Source organism: Onthophagus taurus, chromosome 5, assembly GCF_036711975.1.
Source record: "Onthophagus taurus isolate NC chromosome 5, IU_Otau_3.0, whole genome shotgun sequence".
NCBI lineage: Eukaryota > Metazoa > Arthropoda > Insecta > Coleoptera > Scarabaeidae > Onthophagus > Onthophagus taurus.
Window position 1 is genome coordinate 8,034,668 of NC_091970.1, and position 16,486 is coordinate 8,051,153.

The window sequence follows — 16,486 nt, forward strand, 5'->3', positions numbered from 1 at the left end:
GTGGAAACTGCATTATTCACGTACACGTGCGACATTTATGAGGCTTTGGAGAGAGGAGATATAGCTTGCGGTGTACTCCTGGACTTATCGAAGGCGTTCGACACGATTAATTACAAAATACTGATCTCGAAATTGGACTCCTGTGGGATGAGGGGAATCGCTCTTGACTGGTTTGCTTCGTACCTATGTAACAGAAAACAAAATGTGCGAATTACGGAAAATGGCGTTCCAATTATTTCAAGGGAGACCACTATGTCGAGAGGTGTACCGCAGGGCAGTATACTGGGTCCTATATTGTTCCTGATATACATAAATGATATACACAGTGCTACCGAACACGTAACTGCAAACTTCTCCGCTATTAACTACGCTGACGATACCAGCTTTCTATTATATGGTGATACATTTGAATCTATTGTTACTGGTGGTTCAGAATTGTTAAATACTGTAGAAAATTGGCTAACCACCAACGACCTCATTATAAACCATGACAAGACTAACGTTATTTTGTTTAAAACTACAAATAGCTCTTATCCCAATACTATAACTTTCAATCATCGTTTATATACAACTGAAGAACGGGTACGTTTGCTTGGAGTGGTTATCGACGACACTCTTAAATGGAAATCGCATATTGATGCACTCTGTAAAAAGTTGAGCAGTTTTTACTACGCTCTACGTCAAATGAAAAAGTTGGTGAATGATCGCGTTATACATTTATGCTACTACGGTTGTTGCTATTCGCAAATACGGTTTGGTATCATAGTCTGGGGAGGCAACAGTCACCATGCTCGGTTTAAGTTACGGACAATCGTGTAGAGGCAATTTTAGGAAAAATAGGTTGTTAACTGCGTCTGCAATATGTATTTATGAGATTTTAGTTTTTCTGTTTAATAACAAAAGTCTTTTTTCACAAAACTCTTTTAATCACCATTACGAAACTCGAAATAGGCGCGATTATTGCTACCCAAGACATCGCCTAGCTGCTAGTGAAACTTCAACTGGTTATGCGGCCCTAAAATTATATAATAAATTACCTAACTCGATAACACATATTACCAAAATTAGTACGTTTAAACAAGATTTGTTCAATTTTCTAATCGATGTAGAACCCTATAATGTTGCTGAATATTTAGATTTTAAAATGTAAAATCTTAAAAATGACGTTTGTTGTTGTAATTTTTTGATTTGTCAACAACACAATAAAGATTATTATTATTATTATTATTATTATTATTATAGGCAGGTAGAGTCAGCATTGAATCCTGACTATAACGGAGTACCGATTTGATGTCTCACAAAAAGAATATTAAAATTTGTATATCAATGTGTGTCATCAATATAAATTAATATAATATATCCAAAAAAAATTATTGAAATAAATTTCTTTGTTTAGAGTTTTTGAAAAATGTAATTTAATGGAAGACTACATAGAAATATTCGACGGTTTCGAAGACACCTCCCCATTACTATCCCATTTATGCAGCGGCGAAACAACCCAGGAAATAATTTCGAGCGGCCCAGAATTATTAGTTAAATTCCGCACATCTCCATTTGGAAATCCGTTCCATCCATTGCCGTTATCTCAACTTCCCGGTTTCGAAATGGAGGTGCAGGTGAGACAACGATTTACTAGAAAACGGTTTGTTTGAGTAGACCTCGTAAAACTTCATTATAAAGTTGCAAAGTTAGATCCGGAGAGAGCGCGTTCTCCTCTCTAAACTTCCGGCTTTAATAATTGTTGGAGGGTTGTTTATCTGTTTATAATGCGGCCGGAATTTGCCGGCGACGTGAACAACTTTCGCAGAGGTTCCTTCTCGTTTTCGACTATACGGTTGTAAATCAGATTAAACTTTTCGTTTTATTTTGGTATAAACTAAAAGTACTTAATTAAAATGGATACGAATTTGTTGATCTTTTGCAACAACCAACATAAAAAAGTTAAACAATAATATAAAGAAAAAAAAAATAAATGAAAAATTCATTCTACAGGGTGTATCTGAATGACATGCCCAAACTTCAAGGGGTGATTCTTTAGGCAATTTTAAGGGTACTTTGGTATATAAACCATGGGCGACTTGGGCTCCCCTAAGGAGCTACACCCCTCCAAAAATGGCGGAAAATTTTGGTTTAATTTTTTTTTCTCAAAAACCATAAACGCTAGGACAACGAAATTTGGGGAATATGTTTAACTGGTAGTAGGGCACGTTTTCACCCTATTTGTACTTTCAACCTATCCTTCTAAACTACTAAACGTAACCACCCCCTTTACATTTTTGCTAAAATTTTTTTATGCGGAGGGTAAAAATTTATATGAGAAAGTACCCTTAAAATTGCCTAAAGAATCACCCCCTGAAGTTTGGGCACGTCATTCAGATACACCCTGTATATGTGAAACTAATTACAATCTGCGGCCAATCTGTTCAACTCAACCTAGAGTTGAGAACGACTAATAATTACATATTCAATTGTTTTCAGCAATTAAATTAATCAATTCAAATGATTCCCTATATAACCAATAAATAGATAACAACCCAATGTCAGAGCACTGAGGCAGCATAAGGATTATGTTGACCCATCTGAAGCCGAAACAAGGTGTTACGCAAGTTAACTTTAAAAACGGATAGACTTTTATTTTTAAATTCAGGAGGACAGGAATTATACTCCTTGGCCACATTATATGAACAAGAGCGCCTAAAAAGAGCTTTCCTGTGAGCAGGAACGGCGATAGTATTTTTGTGTCTAAGATTCAAGTTATGAACATCGGTCCTATAGGTGATTTTATTATATAAGTAAGGTGGAGTCCCCGTGGCAATTAACTTGTGCACAAGACACAAGAACTGACGTTTGAATTTGTTTCTGATATTTAACCATTTTGCAGTAACCAATGTGTGACTAATATTTTCACGCTTACGAACGCCATACATAAAACGAAGACAGCTATTTTGAACCCTTTGAATACCATGAAGTTCATACCCAGTTAAACATGGACTATACATGGCAGCACAATGCACAAAATTTGACAGAACAAGTGTTTCGCACAAACGTTTCTTTCTAATTATATTTAAAATGTGTCGGTGTTGATAGAGGCATCTAAGAACACCATAACAGTGACATGACTGCTGAATCGCAGATTGCTGTCGACAAGCACACCCAGATTTTTTGACTCAAGGTACACTACCAACCTCTCTCCACCCAAAAATATACCGACACTATCAGAGTCCAAGTTACCAAAGATGACTACCTTAGATTTAGTGGCATTGAGAGTTAGTGCCATCTTGTGCGAGCAATCTAAAATAGCGTTCAGATCTGCATTTATTTTTGAGCAAGCAGAAGCGAAGTGTTCCTTTGGAAAGGTTATGTAAATTTGGGTATCATCTGCGTATATGTGTATCGACGAATATTGAATGCACTTAGGCAACTGGGATGTATACAAGGAAAACAATAGAGGAGCCAGAATAGACCCCTGTGGCACTCCCACTCTCACAGGCAGTGATGATGAAGATACATTGTTCAATTTTATTATTTGAGCACGATTGGATAGGAAACTTTCCAAAAGCAAAACCGCTGAGTCGGACAGACCAACATCCGGGCTTACGGGAAAATAGACTGTTCAAGACAGGTATTTATAATATGTATAATGTAGGGCAATATTTCAGGGAGACACATTCTTATAAATGTGATGTTCAATTCGTCTCTACCAGAAGATGTTGATTTAATGCCATTTAAAATTTTAATGATCGAAGAGGTGTCACTGAGTCCAAACGAAAATCTCTCATGGGAATTTGGGTAAAGCATATTTGTACCATAAAAAGTGAGCAAATCATCATCCACATCAGCATAACCAACAGAATTCACAAAATAATCATTAATATTTCCAACATCATCTAAATGTGCGGGAACAGTGGGTTTGGACCTGTTGACAATCTGCAAGTTGGATAACAGCTACCAACTACTCTTTACATCACTAGTCACAAATGTACTATTTAAGAAAGATTTCTTTTCTCGTCGTATCTCTATCCCTCAGCGACATCATTAGTTTTATTGTGTCCGTTAATCATGGTGCAAATGGCCTATGTAATCTGAGTGCATGAAAATCTAGAAGTGCAAAAGATGAGTGTTTAAAAAATGTACTTTCTGATTAACATCAGTTATATGATAGATTGCATAGAGTGGTAACCGGGATAAATCACCCTTCAGACTATAGGCATCGATGTTTGATATAGGTCTACAAAATTTGGTAATCGGAATGGGCCTTGAATCAGAAATAGTAATGTCACATTGAACAAGATTGTGGTTTGACATATGCATCGGTATGCTTGCCTGGTTAATACAACCGTCAGGCTTGTTAGTGATCAAACAGTCAATCAAAGAACTCGAGTTTGTGGTGATACGGGTAGGAGAATTTATCATCTGAGAAAGGGATAACTCTTCTAAAAGCGTATTAAACCTCTCTGTATATGTGTTATTAAAATCCAGCATGTTTATATTTAAATCGCCCGCGCAATACAAATAGTCAGTAATACCCTGTAAGCAGCATAGTGTGGGGCATAAATTATCAAGAAAAGCACATACATTCGAGGCAGGGGACCTATAAATGCAGCCAAAAGAACATGCATATGAATTGAATAACAACCGGACCCAGACCTGTTCAACATCATTATCAACAATCCCCATATCCCGCTCACAGATATATTTCAGGCCCTGAGCCAGGTACAATGCCACTCCTCCACCCCTCGTCTGTCTATCACGTCTCACAACATTAGGGTTGTTCCAACCAGCGGTTTGACTCGTCGTGGACTCGTCAAATGCAATCGCACAGATAAATAATGCAATGAAATCCGCTGAAATGTGACGACATTACTTGACGTGTGCGATTGCATTTGACGAGTAACGGACGAGTCCGACCGCTTGTTGGAACAAACCTATTATAACCCGGAATAGTGATTGCAGCGTTTGGAATCTGTTCTGACAACCATGTTTCACTTACTCCAAATACGTCATACTTGCCGTCGACCACGACTCTACTCAATTCGTCAAAATGCGCCACCAGCGATCTGACATTGAGATGGCCAAACTTTAGCACTCTAACCATAGAACTATAATATAGGTATTGTGATGTTTTACTTGTGTTTTTACACAAGTTATTAAACTATAAATTTGGGTTTCTTTAATTTTAAGAGACTCTTATTAAAAACTCAGGGTTTCGGGCAAATTCAGGTTCAAAAGAATATTAATCAGGTTCGACAAAAAATTCATTTAATTAAACACAAAATCAAGTTAACTCGTTTTATGAGTAACAAAAATAAATGGTTTTCCTAAATTTACTTTAATAACAATGCTTATTTACGAGAGATAAATTTTTGAATAAAATAGATAACTGCGGTTATCGACTGTAAATATCGATATTAGAGAGAACCCGTTTATTATTTGAGAGAGAGAGAGTAGGATAAAACTTGTTAGAACCGTTCTTTGAAAATCATAGATTAAATAAATATACAGGATGGTTCAGTTTTTAATCGGGACACTTTACTAGGATGTAGTACTTGCTAAAATAACACAATTTTTTTATATAAACATAGAGTCGCAACTCTTTTGTTTTCGAGCTATGAGCAATCAATGTTGAGCCAAAAATTTACATTTTGTTTTGTATTTCGGTTGTAAGTAAACCGTAGAATTTGAAATTTTGTATGCATGTACTATTGGTTAATATCTTATTTTCAACCATACCTTAAACTTCCCTAGCGCCCTCTAAGGGGATGAAATTCACAACCCCTTTGATTTTTTTATAAGAACTTTTTAACACCATGGAATATTAACATAAAATAATATGGGTTGTAAAGCTTATTCATTATTGGTTTCCATGTAAAAAATAAAATATCGTGCTATGTACTGCTATGTGTCGTCATGTTTATCTAAAATTATTCTAAAAGTTGCCTCATAATTGTTGACTGTTATTAAGCAACAGTATCAATTTTTTAATATTGTTTAAAACAACGTAATTTGTTCAGACAGGCATTAATCTTATTTATGATTTTTCTTATGAAAATCACAATTAATTGGTGTTATTTAATTAGTACTAGATCCTAGTAAGTGCACTACTTCCATCGCCAGCTATAAAGAGAACTTTTTTTAATAATAGCAGCACTTTACAGTACAATGTAGCATATTTTATTTTTTTACGCTAAAACTATTAACTTTAAGGAAAAAACTAAAGAGACAAAAAAGTACCAATAATGAATAAGCTTTACAACCCATATTATTTTATGTTAATATTCCATGGTGTTAAAAAGTTCTTATAAAAAAATCAAAGGGGTTGTGAATTTCATCCCCTTAGAGGGCGCTAGGGAAGTTTAAGGTATGGTTGAAAATAAGATATTAACCAATAGTACATGCATACAAAATTTCAAATTCTGGTTTACTTATACCCGAAATAAAAGATAAAGTGTACAGGGTGTCCCAATTTCGATGTCCGCATAGGCTATCTCCGAAACTAAAAGAGATAGAAAAAAAGTAGCTTACATGTCATGATCTCGTTTTTCGAGAAAATGCTAATGCCGAAAACTCCGGACAGCTATCGTCTTTTGTTTTCGCCCTATCGGCAAAAACTGAAAATTTTGCGAAAACGACAATAGCGAATATCTCACTTATTATCAAAGATGGAGTATTATAAATAAAACATTATATGGGCAACTTTTTACGAAGAATTCAGTGGCGTAGGTAGAATTTTTTTCCCATCTTTTATTTTCGAGATTTTAGACGTAACTTTATTTTTTTAAATGGAAACCATAGTTGGCTATGACTTAAAATAATTTGTTATTTTTTTCTGATAACAAATATATATAGTTTGTGGGGTATATTTCTTATAGTTATTGAATAATTAACAAAAATTCATTTTGTTCTATCTAAAACTAATGTATGTATTTAAAAGTTAATGTTGCTATGGTGATAACCATACATACTATGATGGTACATAATGTATCAAATAATTGCCAAAGTTTGTATTTAAAAATTCGATAACAACTCTGGCATTATGTGCTGGTACGATGCACCAGCATGTTAAGTGTCAAAGTATAACAAAACTGAATAAAACTTTACAATGAATTTCGAAAATTATGAAAAATGTAACATGATAGAATGCTATATGTTATCAGATAAGAATGCGACGTTAGCCGCGGAATTTTATTTCACAAGATATCCGGAAAGAAGACAACCGCACGTAAGAACCTTCAGTCGGTTAGCAGAAAATTTAATAGATATTTGGTCCTTCCCCAAACCACATACAAAAACATACCAAAATGACCTGCAAGGGAAATTGCAACAAGACGTCTGACCCAAAAGCCGCTGCTCCCGAATATGAAAGAAAAATAAATATAAACCATACAAAGCGGGGCTAACTCATTATTTACGTGCCGTAGATGTCAATCTTAGATTAGTATTTTGTAGATGATATTTAGAAAAATTAAATAATCTGCTGTTTGTTCAAAATGTTATCTGGACCGATGAAATCTCTGAGTGTTCAAAGAAGATTGGGGTTCAATGTATGGTGTGCCCTTTTAGATAATAGAATTTTGGCATATAGTATCTACCATAAAAACTTAAACTCAGGGAAATACCTCAATATATTAAGGCAACACATTGAGCCTTTGGTCGACAATTTGCCACTAAATATGTTTCAAATGATATGTTTTCAATATGACGGAGCACCAGCACATAATGCCAGAGTTGTTAGTGAATTTTTAAATACTACTACAAACTCAAGGACAGTAGAATTTAAGAGAACTGCTACATCCATTGTTGTGACAACCTACCCGCAAACTACGTCACACTATTTTCCACGCCCAGCTGTTGTTATGGTCTATACTATTGCTGTGTGTTTTTAAAGGTTGTATCCTAGACGTATTTCTATTAGTTTTGAAGTTTTATGTTTTTAGACGTATTAATGTCTATCATGTAACCTCTAAAAACACAGACAGTTACCAGGCGTGGCAAGTAGTGTGACGTAGAGTGCGGGCAACCAACCCGTAGTCGACTACAAAAATACAATGGATGTAGCAGTCCTGTTAGATTCTACTGTCCTTGCTACAAACTTTGGCAATAATTGGAAACAATGCTTTCCCTCATGGTATGGTTATCACCAGAACAACATTAAGTTTTAAATACATACAAGTTTTAGAAAGAACAAAAAAAATGATACATTATATTCCATCATAGTATGTATGGTTATCACCATAGCAACATTAACTTTTAAATACATACATTAGATTTAGATGGAACAAAATGAATTTTTGTTAATTATTCAATAACTATAAGAAATATTCCCCACAAACTATATATATTTGTTATCAGAAGAAAATAACAAATTATTTTAAGTCATAGTCGACTAAGGTTTCCATTTAAAAAAATAAAGTTACGTCTAAAATCTCGAAAATAAAAGATGGGAAAAAAATTCTACCTACGCCATTGAATTCTTCGTAAAAAGTTGCCCATATAATGTTTTATTTATAATACTCCATCTTTGATAATAAGTCAGATATTCGCGATTGTCGTTTTTGCAAAATTTTCAGTTTTTGCCGATAGGGCGAAAACAAAAGCCGATAGCTGTTCGGAGATTTCGGCATTAGCATTTTCTCGAAAAACGAGATCATGACATGTAAGCTACTTTTTTTCTATCTCTTTTAGTTTCGGAGATGGCCTATGTGGACATCGAAATTGGGACACCCTGTACATTTTTGGCTCAATTTTGACAGCTCATAGCTCGAAAACAAAAGAGTTGCGACCCTATGTTTATATAAAAAACTTGTGTTATTTTGGCAAGTACTACGTTCTAGTAAAGTTTCCCGATTAAAAACTGAACCACCCTGTATATACTTATATAGATGGCGTGTTCTCCACCTTTAGATTTAACGCTGTTTTTAGTTGTGACCCGCGATACCAATGGCGCTAGTGAACATGCGCGGGAATTTTTAAAAATCTTTCAAATTTGATTTCCTTGATTTTTGAAAATTGCATGATAAAATTAAACAGAAACAATTTTCGCTTATAGCGAATTTGTTTCTGCAAAATTTCAACATACACAGTTATCAAAAAACAATTATATAGTGTAACAGGTATTATAATGTTAATAATAAAACAAAATTTGATCAAATAAATTACATACAAGTAAAACAACAAAATAAAAAAAAACATATAAAATGAAGAAAAAAAAGTATGTAATAAAAACTATAATTAAATTACAAAATTATTTTATAAATAAGCACAATTCACTTGGTTATTTGGAAAAAGACACATATCAACCCCTGATTTTATTTCTTTTAGTTACTCACTTCATTAATCAATCTTAACATTAACAATACTTTCCTTTTCAATCTTCTTGTCACTTACTTGTCACTATTCGTTATAAATAAACTACAAGCCTGCTATAAACAGTTTTTAGATTATTTCTTAGACAACTAAAAATCAAAAATGTGAACATTAATTCAATCGGTAAAGAAGCTGTTCTTGTGTTGTATGCTATCAGCGCCAAAGGTATCACGGGTCACAACTAAATTTATTATTGACGCATGCTTATACGGAATTAACCACAGATTACCAGATGCTTAACTTCAAGGTCTATAGAACATAAGGTTACCCAATACCGATTCTCCTCCTCTGAGAGGCAAGGTGGGTCAGTGACGTAGCTGGTTCTATGAACAACACAACACCACCTATATTGTGGTACAGTCTATATAAAATATTTAAACCTCGCATCGTGTTGTCACGTATAGGCACATGTATAGGCTATCTTTTATTCTGACTGTATCGAACCAGTGACGTCAATTTGCGGGGTAATAATCGATACTACAGAGGCATAGGGAATGAGGTAACCTTATGTTCTATAAACCTTGGCTTAACTTATACCGCTCTCATTTGGACCTCATATTCTATCTCTCTCTAGAGAATTGAAACTGTGTAGATGGCGGTAGTGTAGTCGATCGATAAATACGAGCGGGAATTTGAATGCTCGTTTAAATAAAAATCTCATTACTTTTTAAATTTTTTTTTAATAATAAGTTCCAAAAAATCAACAACTGTCATCTTAAAACTTGTTCAAGTTTCAAAACACTCAAAACACTGATTTTTTTGGACTTGTTATTAAAAAAAACTAATAAAATATTATTAAATAAAAATGCAAACTTCAGAAGAAGAAATCTATGTATATTTATAGACCAAATTTTACAACTATAGATTTTTAAATATTTAATCGTTTTCATGCTCATTTTGTACAATGGTAAAGCATTTGCTTCAAGGCTAGAGGAAAACCCATGAAAAACTCTAGCATACCATAAGTCAAATAAACTTCTAGACAAATTTAGGAATACAAATTGTTATTGCAAACAACAGATTTAAGACAGCCAGAATAAAAAAATACTACAGAGCAACTAAAATTAAAAGTATTACAGCGAAAATGAGCAAAATAATTATTGTTTCCGAATTAACAATTGATATAAAACTTTAGTATTTCTTTTTATTTGTTTCTGTTCCTATCAATTGAAATGTAAAAATATTTGAAACTTAATTAATGCTTTATTATTATTACTATAACTTAAAGTTAATCTTAAATTAAAGTAAGCAAAACAATAACAAACCTAGCAAAATTTATCAGAATTAAGACAAAACGAAAAGGAACAAGATTCATGTAACATGTTTTAGTCTTATTTATAGTTTTAAGTTAGTTCTTAGTTCATCATTTATCATAATCATGGTTTGCATTGCTTTAACTATGATCACAACTAAGACTTAAACATATTGCCTCAATTCGTGATTAGATAATTGGAAAGTAAACATTATTACCTTTAAAAACCTGAGTAAAATATTCTAGTTTGTTTAACATATCTCTCAGTAATGTGGTTTTATTTTCATAATTCTTCTTAAGTTTCCGTGTCTGTTTCTCTTTGTTCTTTAAAATTCCTATTCAACATAAAACTTTCCATTGTAAAATGATTATTGCAAATTGTCATGCGGCTAGAATATATGTTTTCTACAGGAACACTAAGGCACTCATTCCATGATCGCTGTCTAAAATATCAAAGTAAATTTTCATTTAGTACAAAAAATCTATCTAACTTAAATTTATAAATGTACTTATTGATATTTAATGGAAATCAAAATAACTTGACCACTTCCTCTACCGAACGTCCGCAAATGTAGCAAATCCTATCCATTTTGGTCCTTACCACCAAAAACCAACTAATTCTAAGATAACAAAGTATGACAATAAAACTAAGGAAAACTAAATTATACAAACAAATAAAGTACTAAACAAATCTATAATCAAACGATATAGATTTGTTTAGTAGTTTAAATAATCAAACGATAAACACGCAAAACTGCACAATAATTAAACAAAACACAGAAAGTTTGTTAGTTCTGACAGAACTGGACGTAGCCGTGGGATTTACAGATTTACGACTTAAAATACATAGCGCCATCTATTGCTTTCTCTTAACTCTACGAGTTTGCCACTTACAAATTTTGAAATAAATGGTGCCATCTATTGGTTCGTTTAAATACTACTGTAACGCGACAATTGCGCCATCTACACAGTTTCAGTTTATATGAGAGAGAAAGTACCATACGAATTTTTCATTTGTTGAACAAGGATAGATAGGAGTGCCAATTTATTAGCCGGAGTCCGGCGTCTGTATACTCTGTGCACAGCATGTTGAAAATAACAAATGGTTGACTTCTTAAGTTGTCATCAAACTCGTTGAAGAAAAATAGAATTAAATAAATGAACGTTATTCAAGAAAACTAATAAATCTTTACCCACAAGTAAGTATTGATCAAAATTATAGGAAACTCTTGTGAGTTGTTCTTTGAGTTTGATTCTTTGAATTTTCTTTTTGTAGGTTATGTTAAATAATAAAATAAAATTATCATCCGACTCACTGTGAAAAATAAAGGATTGGAGTTCAATGTGGTATCTGGATTATGGATTGTCTCTTGTGTTCGGGGCACTAACTAATTTTCTGGATTGTCTACAGGATTTTTCTTACGGGAAATTGCACTGTTTGTTCTTCGGAAATAGGGTCTTGGATGATCTCGAAGAAGTATCGGTAGTTCTCGGAATAGGTTATAGGATGATTCTCTTTTTATTTTAATATCGTAAGTTGATTTGACTTTTAAAAAAATTATCTTAAATTTTTGAGGTTATCAAAATTTCTTCTATCTGACGACGTGGATTCAACGCTGGTCCGACGACGACTCTCCCACTCCATCTTCGCGATCTCCTTATATACCCCGGCACTCCAACTGTTTTTTCTTCGTCTCTGATTGGCTCTTAGCTTCGCGCCCTTTTAAAAATTCAAAATTTTTGCTTCGAAACTAACGACATCTCTTGATTTTTCTCGGAATTAACCTTCAAAATTTAAATCTTTTTTCGTTGATTTTTCCCTTATTCCTTTATGAAACATAATAAAACTTCGTATTCAACGTTGTCTTTTCTTGTTTTCAGACATACATTGGAGTACACGCCAAATTTCAACAATGAGTAAAGTTAGAAAAATTCAAATTTAAATCAAGGATTTCTTCCTCAAAATAACGTTAAAATCTCAAAAGATGGATGAAAAATGTGCTTTAGGAGCTGAACTATAATAATTGATACTTTTGGAAGCAAACAAAACGGTTTAAGATAAGATTTTCACCAACAAAAATCTCTCTGTCACAAATTCTAGGTTATGTTCTCTCGGTGAACTAAGAGAATGTTAACATTATCACAGTATTTATAAAAGTAACTTACTAAATGAAAACTAGTTTAAAGTTAATTATGTTTTCTACGCCGGATACGCATAAAATCTCAAGCGAGAGACAGTCTCACCGAACCTTCAGAAGAAAAATCAGCAGCATTCTTGAATTGCATAACGGATCCTCTGTATTCAACCATGACTCTGCCATCCTTAGTCCAGGCCTTCCCTCGTCCAACAATTGATTGCGCTTGCTTAAGTAAGTTAAAGCGTTTACTTGTTAAGTCCTCTTGTACGACAATTCCGGACCCCTTCAGTTTCCGTCTAGCTGTACAAACCAACGCTCGGGTTCGATAGCTAACAAATTTTACTATTATCGGACGTGGATTTTTTCGATTTTTATTCCGCGAACCAACACGATGACATCTGTCGATACTTTCGACATTAACTGATAGCCCCAATTGATTATTAAATATGGATAACACCGCTCTCTCCGTGTTTTCATCTTTGCTCTCAGGTATTCCGAACACACGCACACTGTTGCGACGCGTGTATTGCTCCAATTCATCCATTTTTTTCGACGAGCGAGTCGTTGTCTCTTTTTAGTTGTTCATTTTCTACCTCATCAATTTTCTTTTTAGATATTCTACGTAAAAAAGGATTCGCCGACTTACGTCGAAGAAAAAAAGTGCGAATTTTTAATAACAACTCAAAATAAACGCTCGGGATTCTTAAAAAACCCAATTCATTCTTTGCCATCGAACACAACGTGTCATTATCATTTCCACGGACTTGAACGTGATATCGTTTGGATTTCATTTATAAAGTATCACGTTAAAAACGAAAGGATCGAGGAGTTAGAATGCGACGTTCGATTACAAATTTGGGACGGAGATGTGAAATCGAACGCTAAAGTCCCGTTAATTGGGCAATTCTGCAAAGAGGATAAACCCAAGTTGTGCGATCATCGTCTGTTGGGGAATAAAACCCGGAAAATGTTGCGACCTTGCGATTTAACCGAAAGTTACGTCTCAACAGGACCCGATTTAACGTTAACACAATCGATTAAATACGGAAACGTTTTGTATCCAGTTCAATTTTTAATAAAATACGAATTCGTCGATTTTTCCCAAGAGGGTTTACAAAACAGTTTAAACCCGTGCGATAGAATGTTTAGGAAAAATTCCGGGCGATTTTATTCCCCGAAAATAACGTTTTTATTCGGGAGAGGTGGCCAAAAATCGCTAAAATGTTCTTATCACTTCGAATCGAATGAAAAAAGAAAGTTAGAGATCACCATCGAAAAATTAAAAGTAAAAAATAAAAGTTGTTTCACAAAATACAACAAAGAAACGGGACGATACAAATGTAACCCTAAAAAGGGTAAAGAAAGCAAAACCGAAATAAAAATCTTCGAGTATCCTTGGAGAGGTATTGAGATTTTAAGAGATTGTTTTTGCGAAAATTTTAATTACCCCGTTACGATCCAAACGAAAACCGCTCGGAAAATAATCGTTAACTTCGAAATCACCAAAATGAACGTATCCGATGATTTTAATGACCATTTTTTCGAGGCGACCTATAATTTTTTACCACAAAACGAAGGCTGTTTAAACCCGTGGAAAACGAAGCGATTAAAAGGATCCAGCGGGGAGATTTCGATAATTAATCGAGATTTAAGAAACGATTTTAAAGAAAATCGCTCCATTTTTTATTGTACCCAACAACCTTGGTTAATAGAACCGGAAAATCCTTTCAACAACTTTATTTATTTAAAAATAAACGGGCAAGAAACCAAAAATGTAACGTGTTTAACTAAAAATCGAATTTTGATTTATCCAGTTGGTAACGCTGAAAATCTTAAAATCATTTGCCCGATTTTAAATGGATCCAACGACGTCGTTGAATTATTTTCGGAAGGGTGGGATTTTTTTAATTACAAAACGATACGGTTAAGGAATTCGAAAAGTTTCGTTGTCGAATTTATCCAAAATGAACCGGGAAATTTTATCGTTACTTGGATGGAAATTTCTAAAAATCCAGCTTTGACACTTCCCAGGAGTTTAATGTTAAATCAAATTAACGTTCCAAATTGTATTCACAGGTACTAAATTATTCTATTCTATTTTATTAGGTATTAATTTTTATTTCAATTTTTAGTTGCCCGGAATTAGAAGCTTGCATAAGTCCCGATTTATGGTGCGATGGGCAACGTCATTGCCCATCTGGTAACGATGAAACCGAAATTAATTGTTCCATCAACAAAAACTACAATTTATTAACAATTATTTGCACCGCGATTATTTGTCTTCTTATTTGTACAATCTCCGCCTTGTTTGCGTGTTTTTGGAAAGCTCATCGACGAAGAGAAGCAAGAAACGTTATCGTTTCGGTTACTGACCACACTTTTCTTGAATTTAAAAGAGGGTTGTGTTAAGAATTAAAATAAAGATACTTCATTGTAAAGTGGTTGGGATGTTCCTATTTGTAAAAGACAATCAGGTGTTGTAATGAAATGGTTAAAAATCGAGGGAAAATAGATTGTATAAATAAAGTATTGACAATATTAATTGATCGTAGACTGTATTATTAGAATTTGTAAGAAAATAAAAAGTTGTATGATAAACTTATTTGAAGTTTGAATGTAATAACCTCAAAATCGCGTTTTGACATTGACATCTTAAAATTTTACCGATTTAATTCAAATTTAGAATCTATTTAATTTACAACATTTATATAACGATTATTATTCAAAACAAGACATTAATTAAACGTATTTATATAAATGTTTAAAAATTAACTTTAATTTGTAATAAGAAGTGTAACCAACCTTGACGAAAATGATTAAAATTAAAAAATTTAATATTTAATGTAGATATTAAATAAATATAATAAATTTATATCTTAAAATCGTCGTTTTTAATGCATTTTTTGACGTTATCGATTAAAACTTTAAAAATAAATTAGATTAATGACATAACGTAAAGAGGTTATGTGTCAAAAATCAAAACGGCAACTTAAAAGTACTTAAATCTTATTTTTTGCTTTTTTATTAAAATATTTTAGTTTATTTATTATATTTATTTAATTTATAATAATAAATTAATCCCTCTCACCATCGATAACCAAATCCATCGTTATAATCAATCGATTAAATTAACTCTCCCAGGGGCGGCTACAACAATCTCAGCATCCGAATTAAACTCGTTTTTATAAACTTCTTTCACTTTCCTCACCAAGGTTGTTAAATCGGGAATATTTGCCATTATTCGGTTAAAAAATCAATTCCATATGATTATTAAATAAACAGGACTCTAAACAAAAAAGATAACTTTAAAAATTTGACGTTTCTTATGTTGTGATTAATAAATCAGAGATGGCGTAATTATCACATTTTGTTGACAAGATATTTTGGTCTATATGCAAGGTCCGTTGAATATTGAACCAGAATCTTTCCAGTTCTAGGTCTAGTGTTATTTCTAATGATATAAAACTAGAACTAACACTAGACCTAGAAAGTTTCAACGTTTCTAGATTTTTGTTAATTCTTATTGAGCTAAAACTAGACCAAGAATTAGAACTAACATTAAACCTAGAACTAGAATCATTCGGGTTAGCCGTCTTAAGAGACGCATGGCTAAACCCGAATGATTCTAGTTCTAAGTCTAGTGTTAGTTGGAGTTTCATTTCATTAGAACTAATACCATTCGGGTTTAGCCGTGTTAAGAGACGCACAGCTAATATAAAACTGAACGCAACGG

At 33.3% G+C, this 16,486-nt stretch overlaps 2 protein-coding genes across 3 annotated transcripts in view; one reads left to right on the plus strand and one right to left on the minus strand.

Moving 5' to 3' along the window:
* The window catches only part of LOC111415804 (uncharacterized), a 34,985-nt gene extending 19,630 nt beyond the window's left edge, over positions 1 to 15,355 (plus strand). For both annotated transcript variants that reach the window (XM_023047676.2, XM_023047677.2), the window contains 3 exons: positions 1,397 to 1,616; positions 13,367 to 14,829; positions 14,886 to 15,355. In XM_023047676.2, the coding sequence (XP_022903444.2) occupies positions 1,397 to 1,616; positions 13,367 to 14,829; positions 14,886 to 15,162 (1,960 nt within the window). In that variant the 3' untranslated portion in view covers positions 15,163 to 15,355. The remainder of the gene's footprint in view (positions 1 to 1,396; positions 1,617 to 13,366; positions 14,830 to 14,885) is intronic.
* LOC111415802 (bridge-like lipid transfer protein family member hobbit) overlaps positions 1 to 16,178 on the minus strand; it is a 56,180-nt gene extending 40,002 nt beyond the window's left edge. Inside the window, exon 1 of the mRNA XM_071196070.1 lies at positions 15,842 to 16,178. The gene's annotated coding sequence lies outside the window, so the exon portion shown is untranslated. The remainder of the gene's footprint in view (positions 1 to 15,841) is intronic.
* Positions 16,179 to 16,486: the final 308 nt, after the last annotated feature.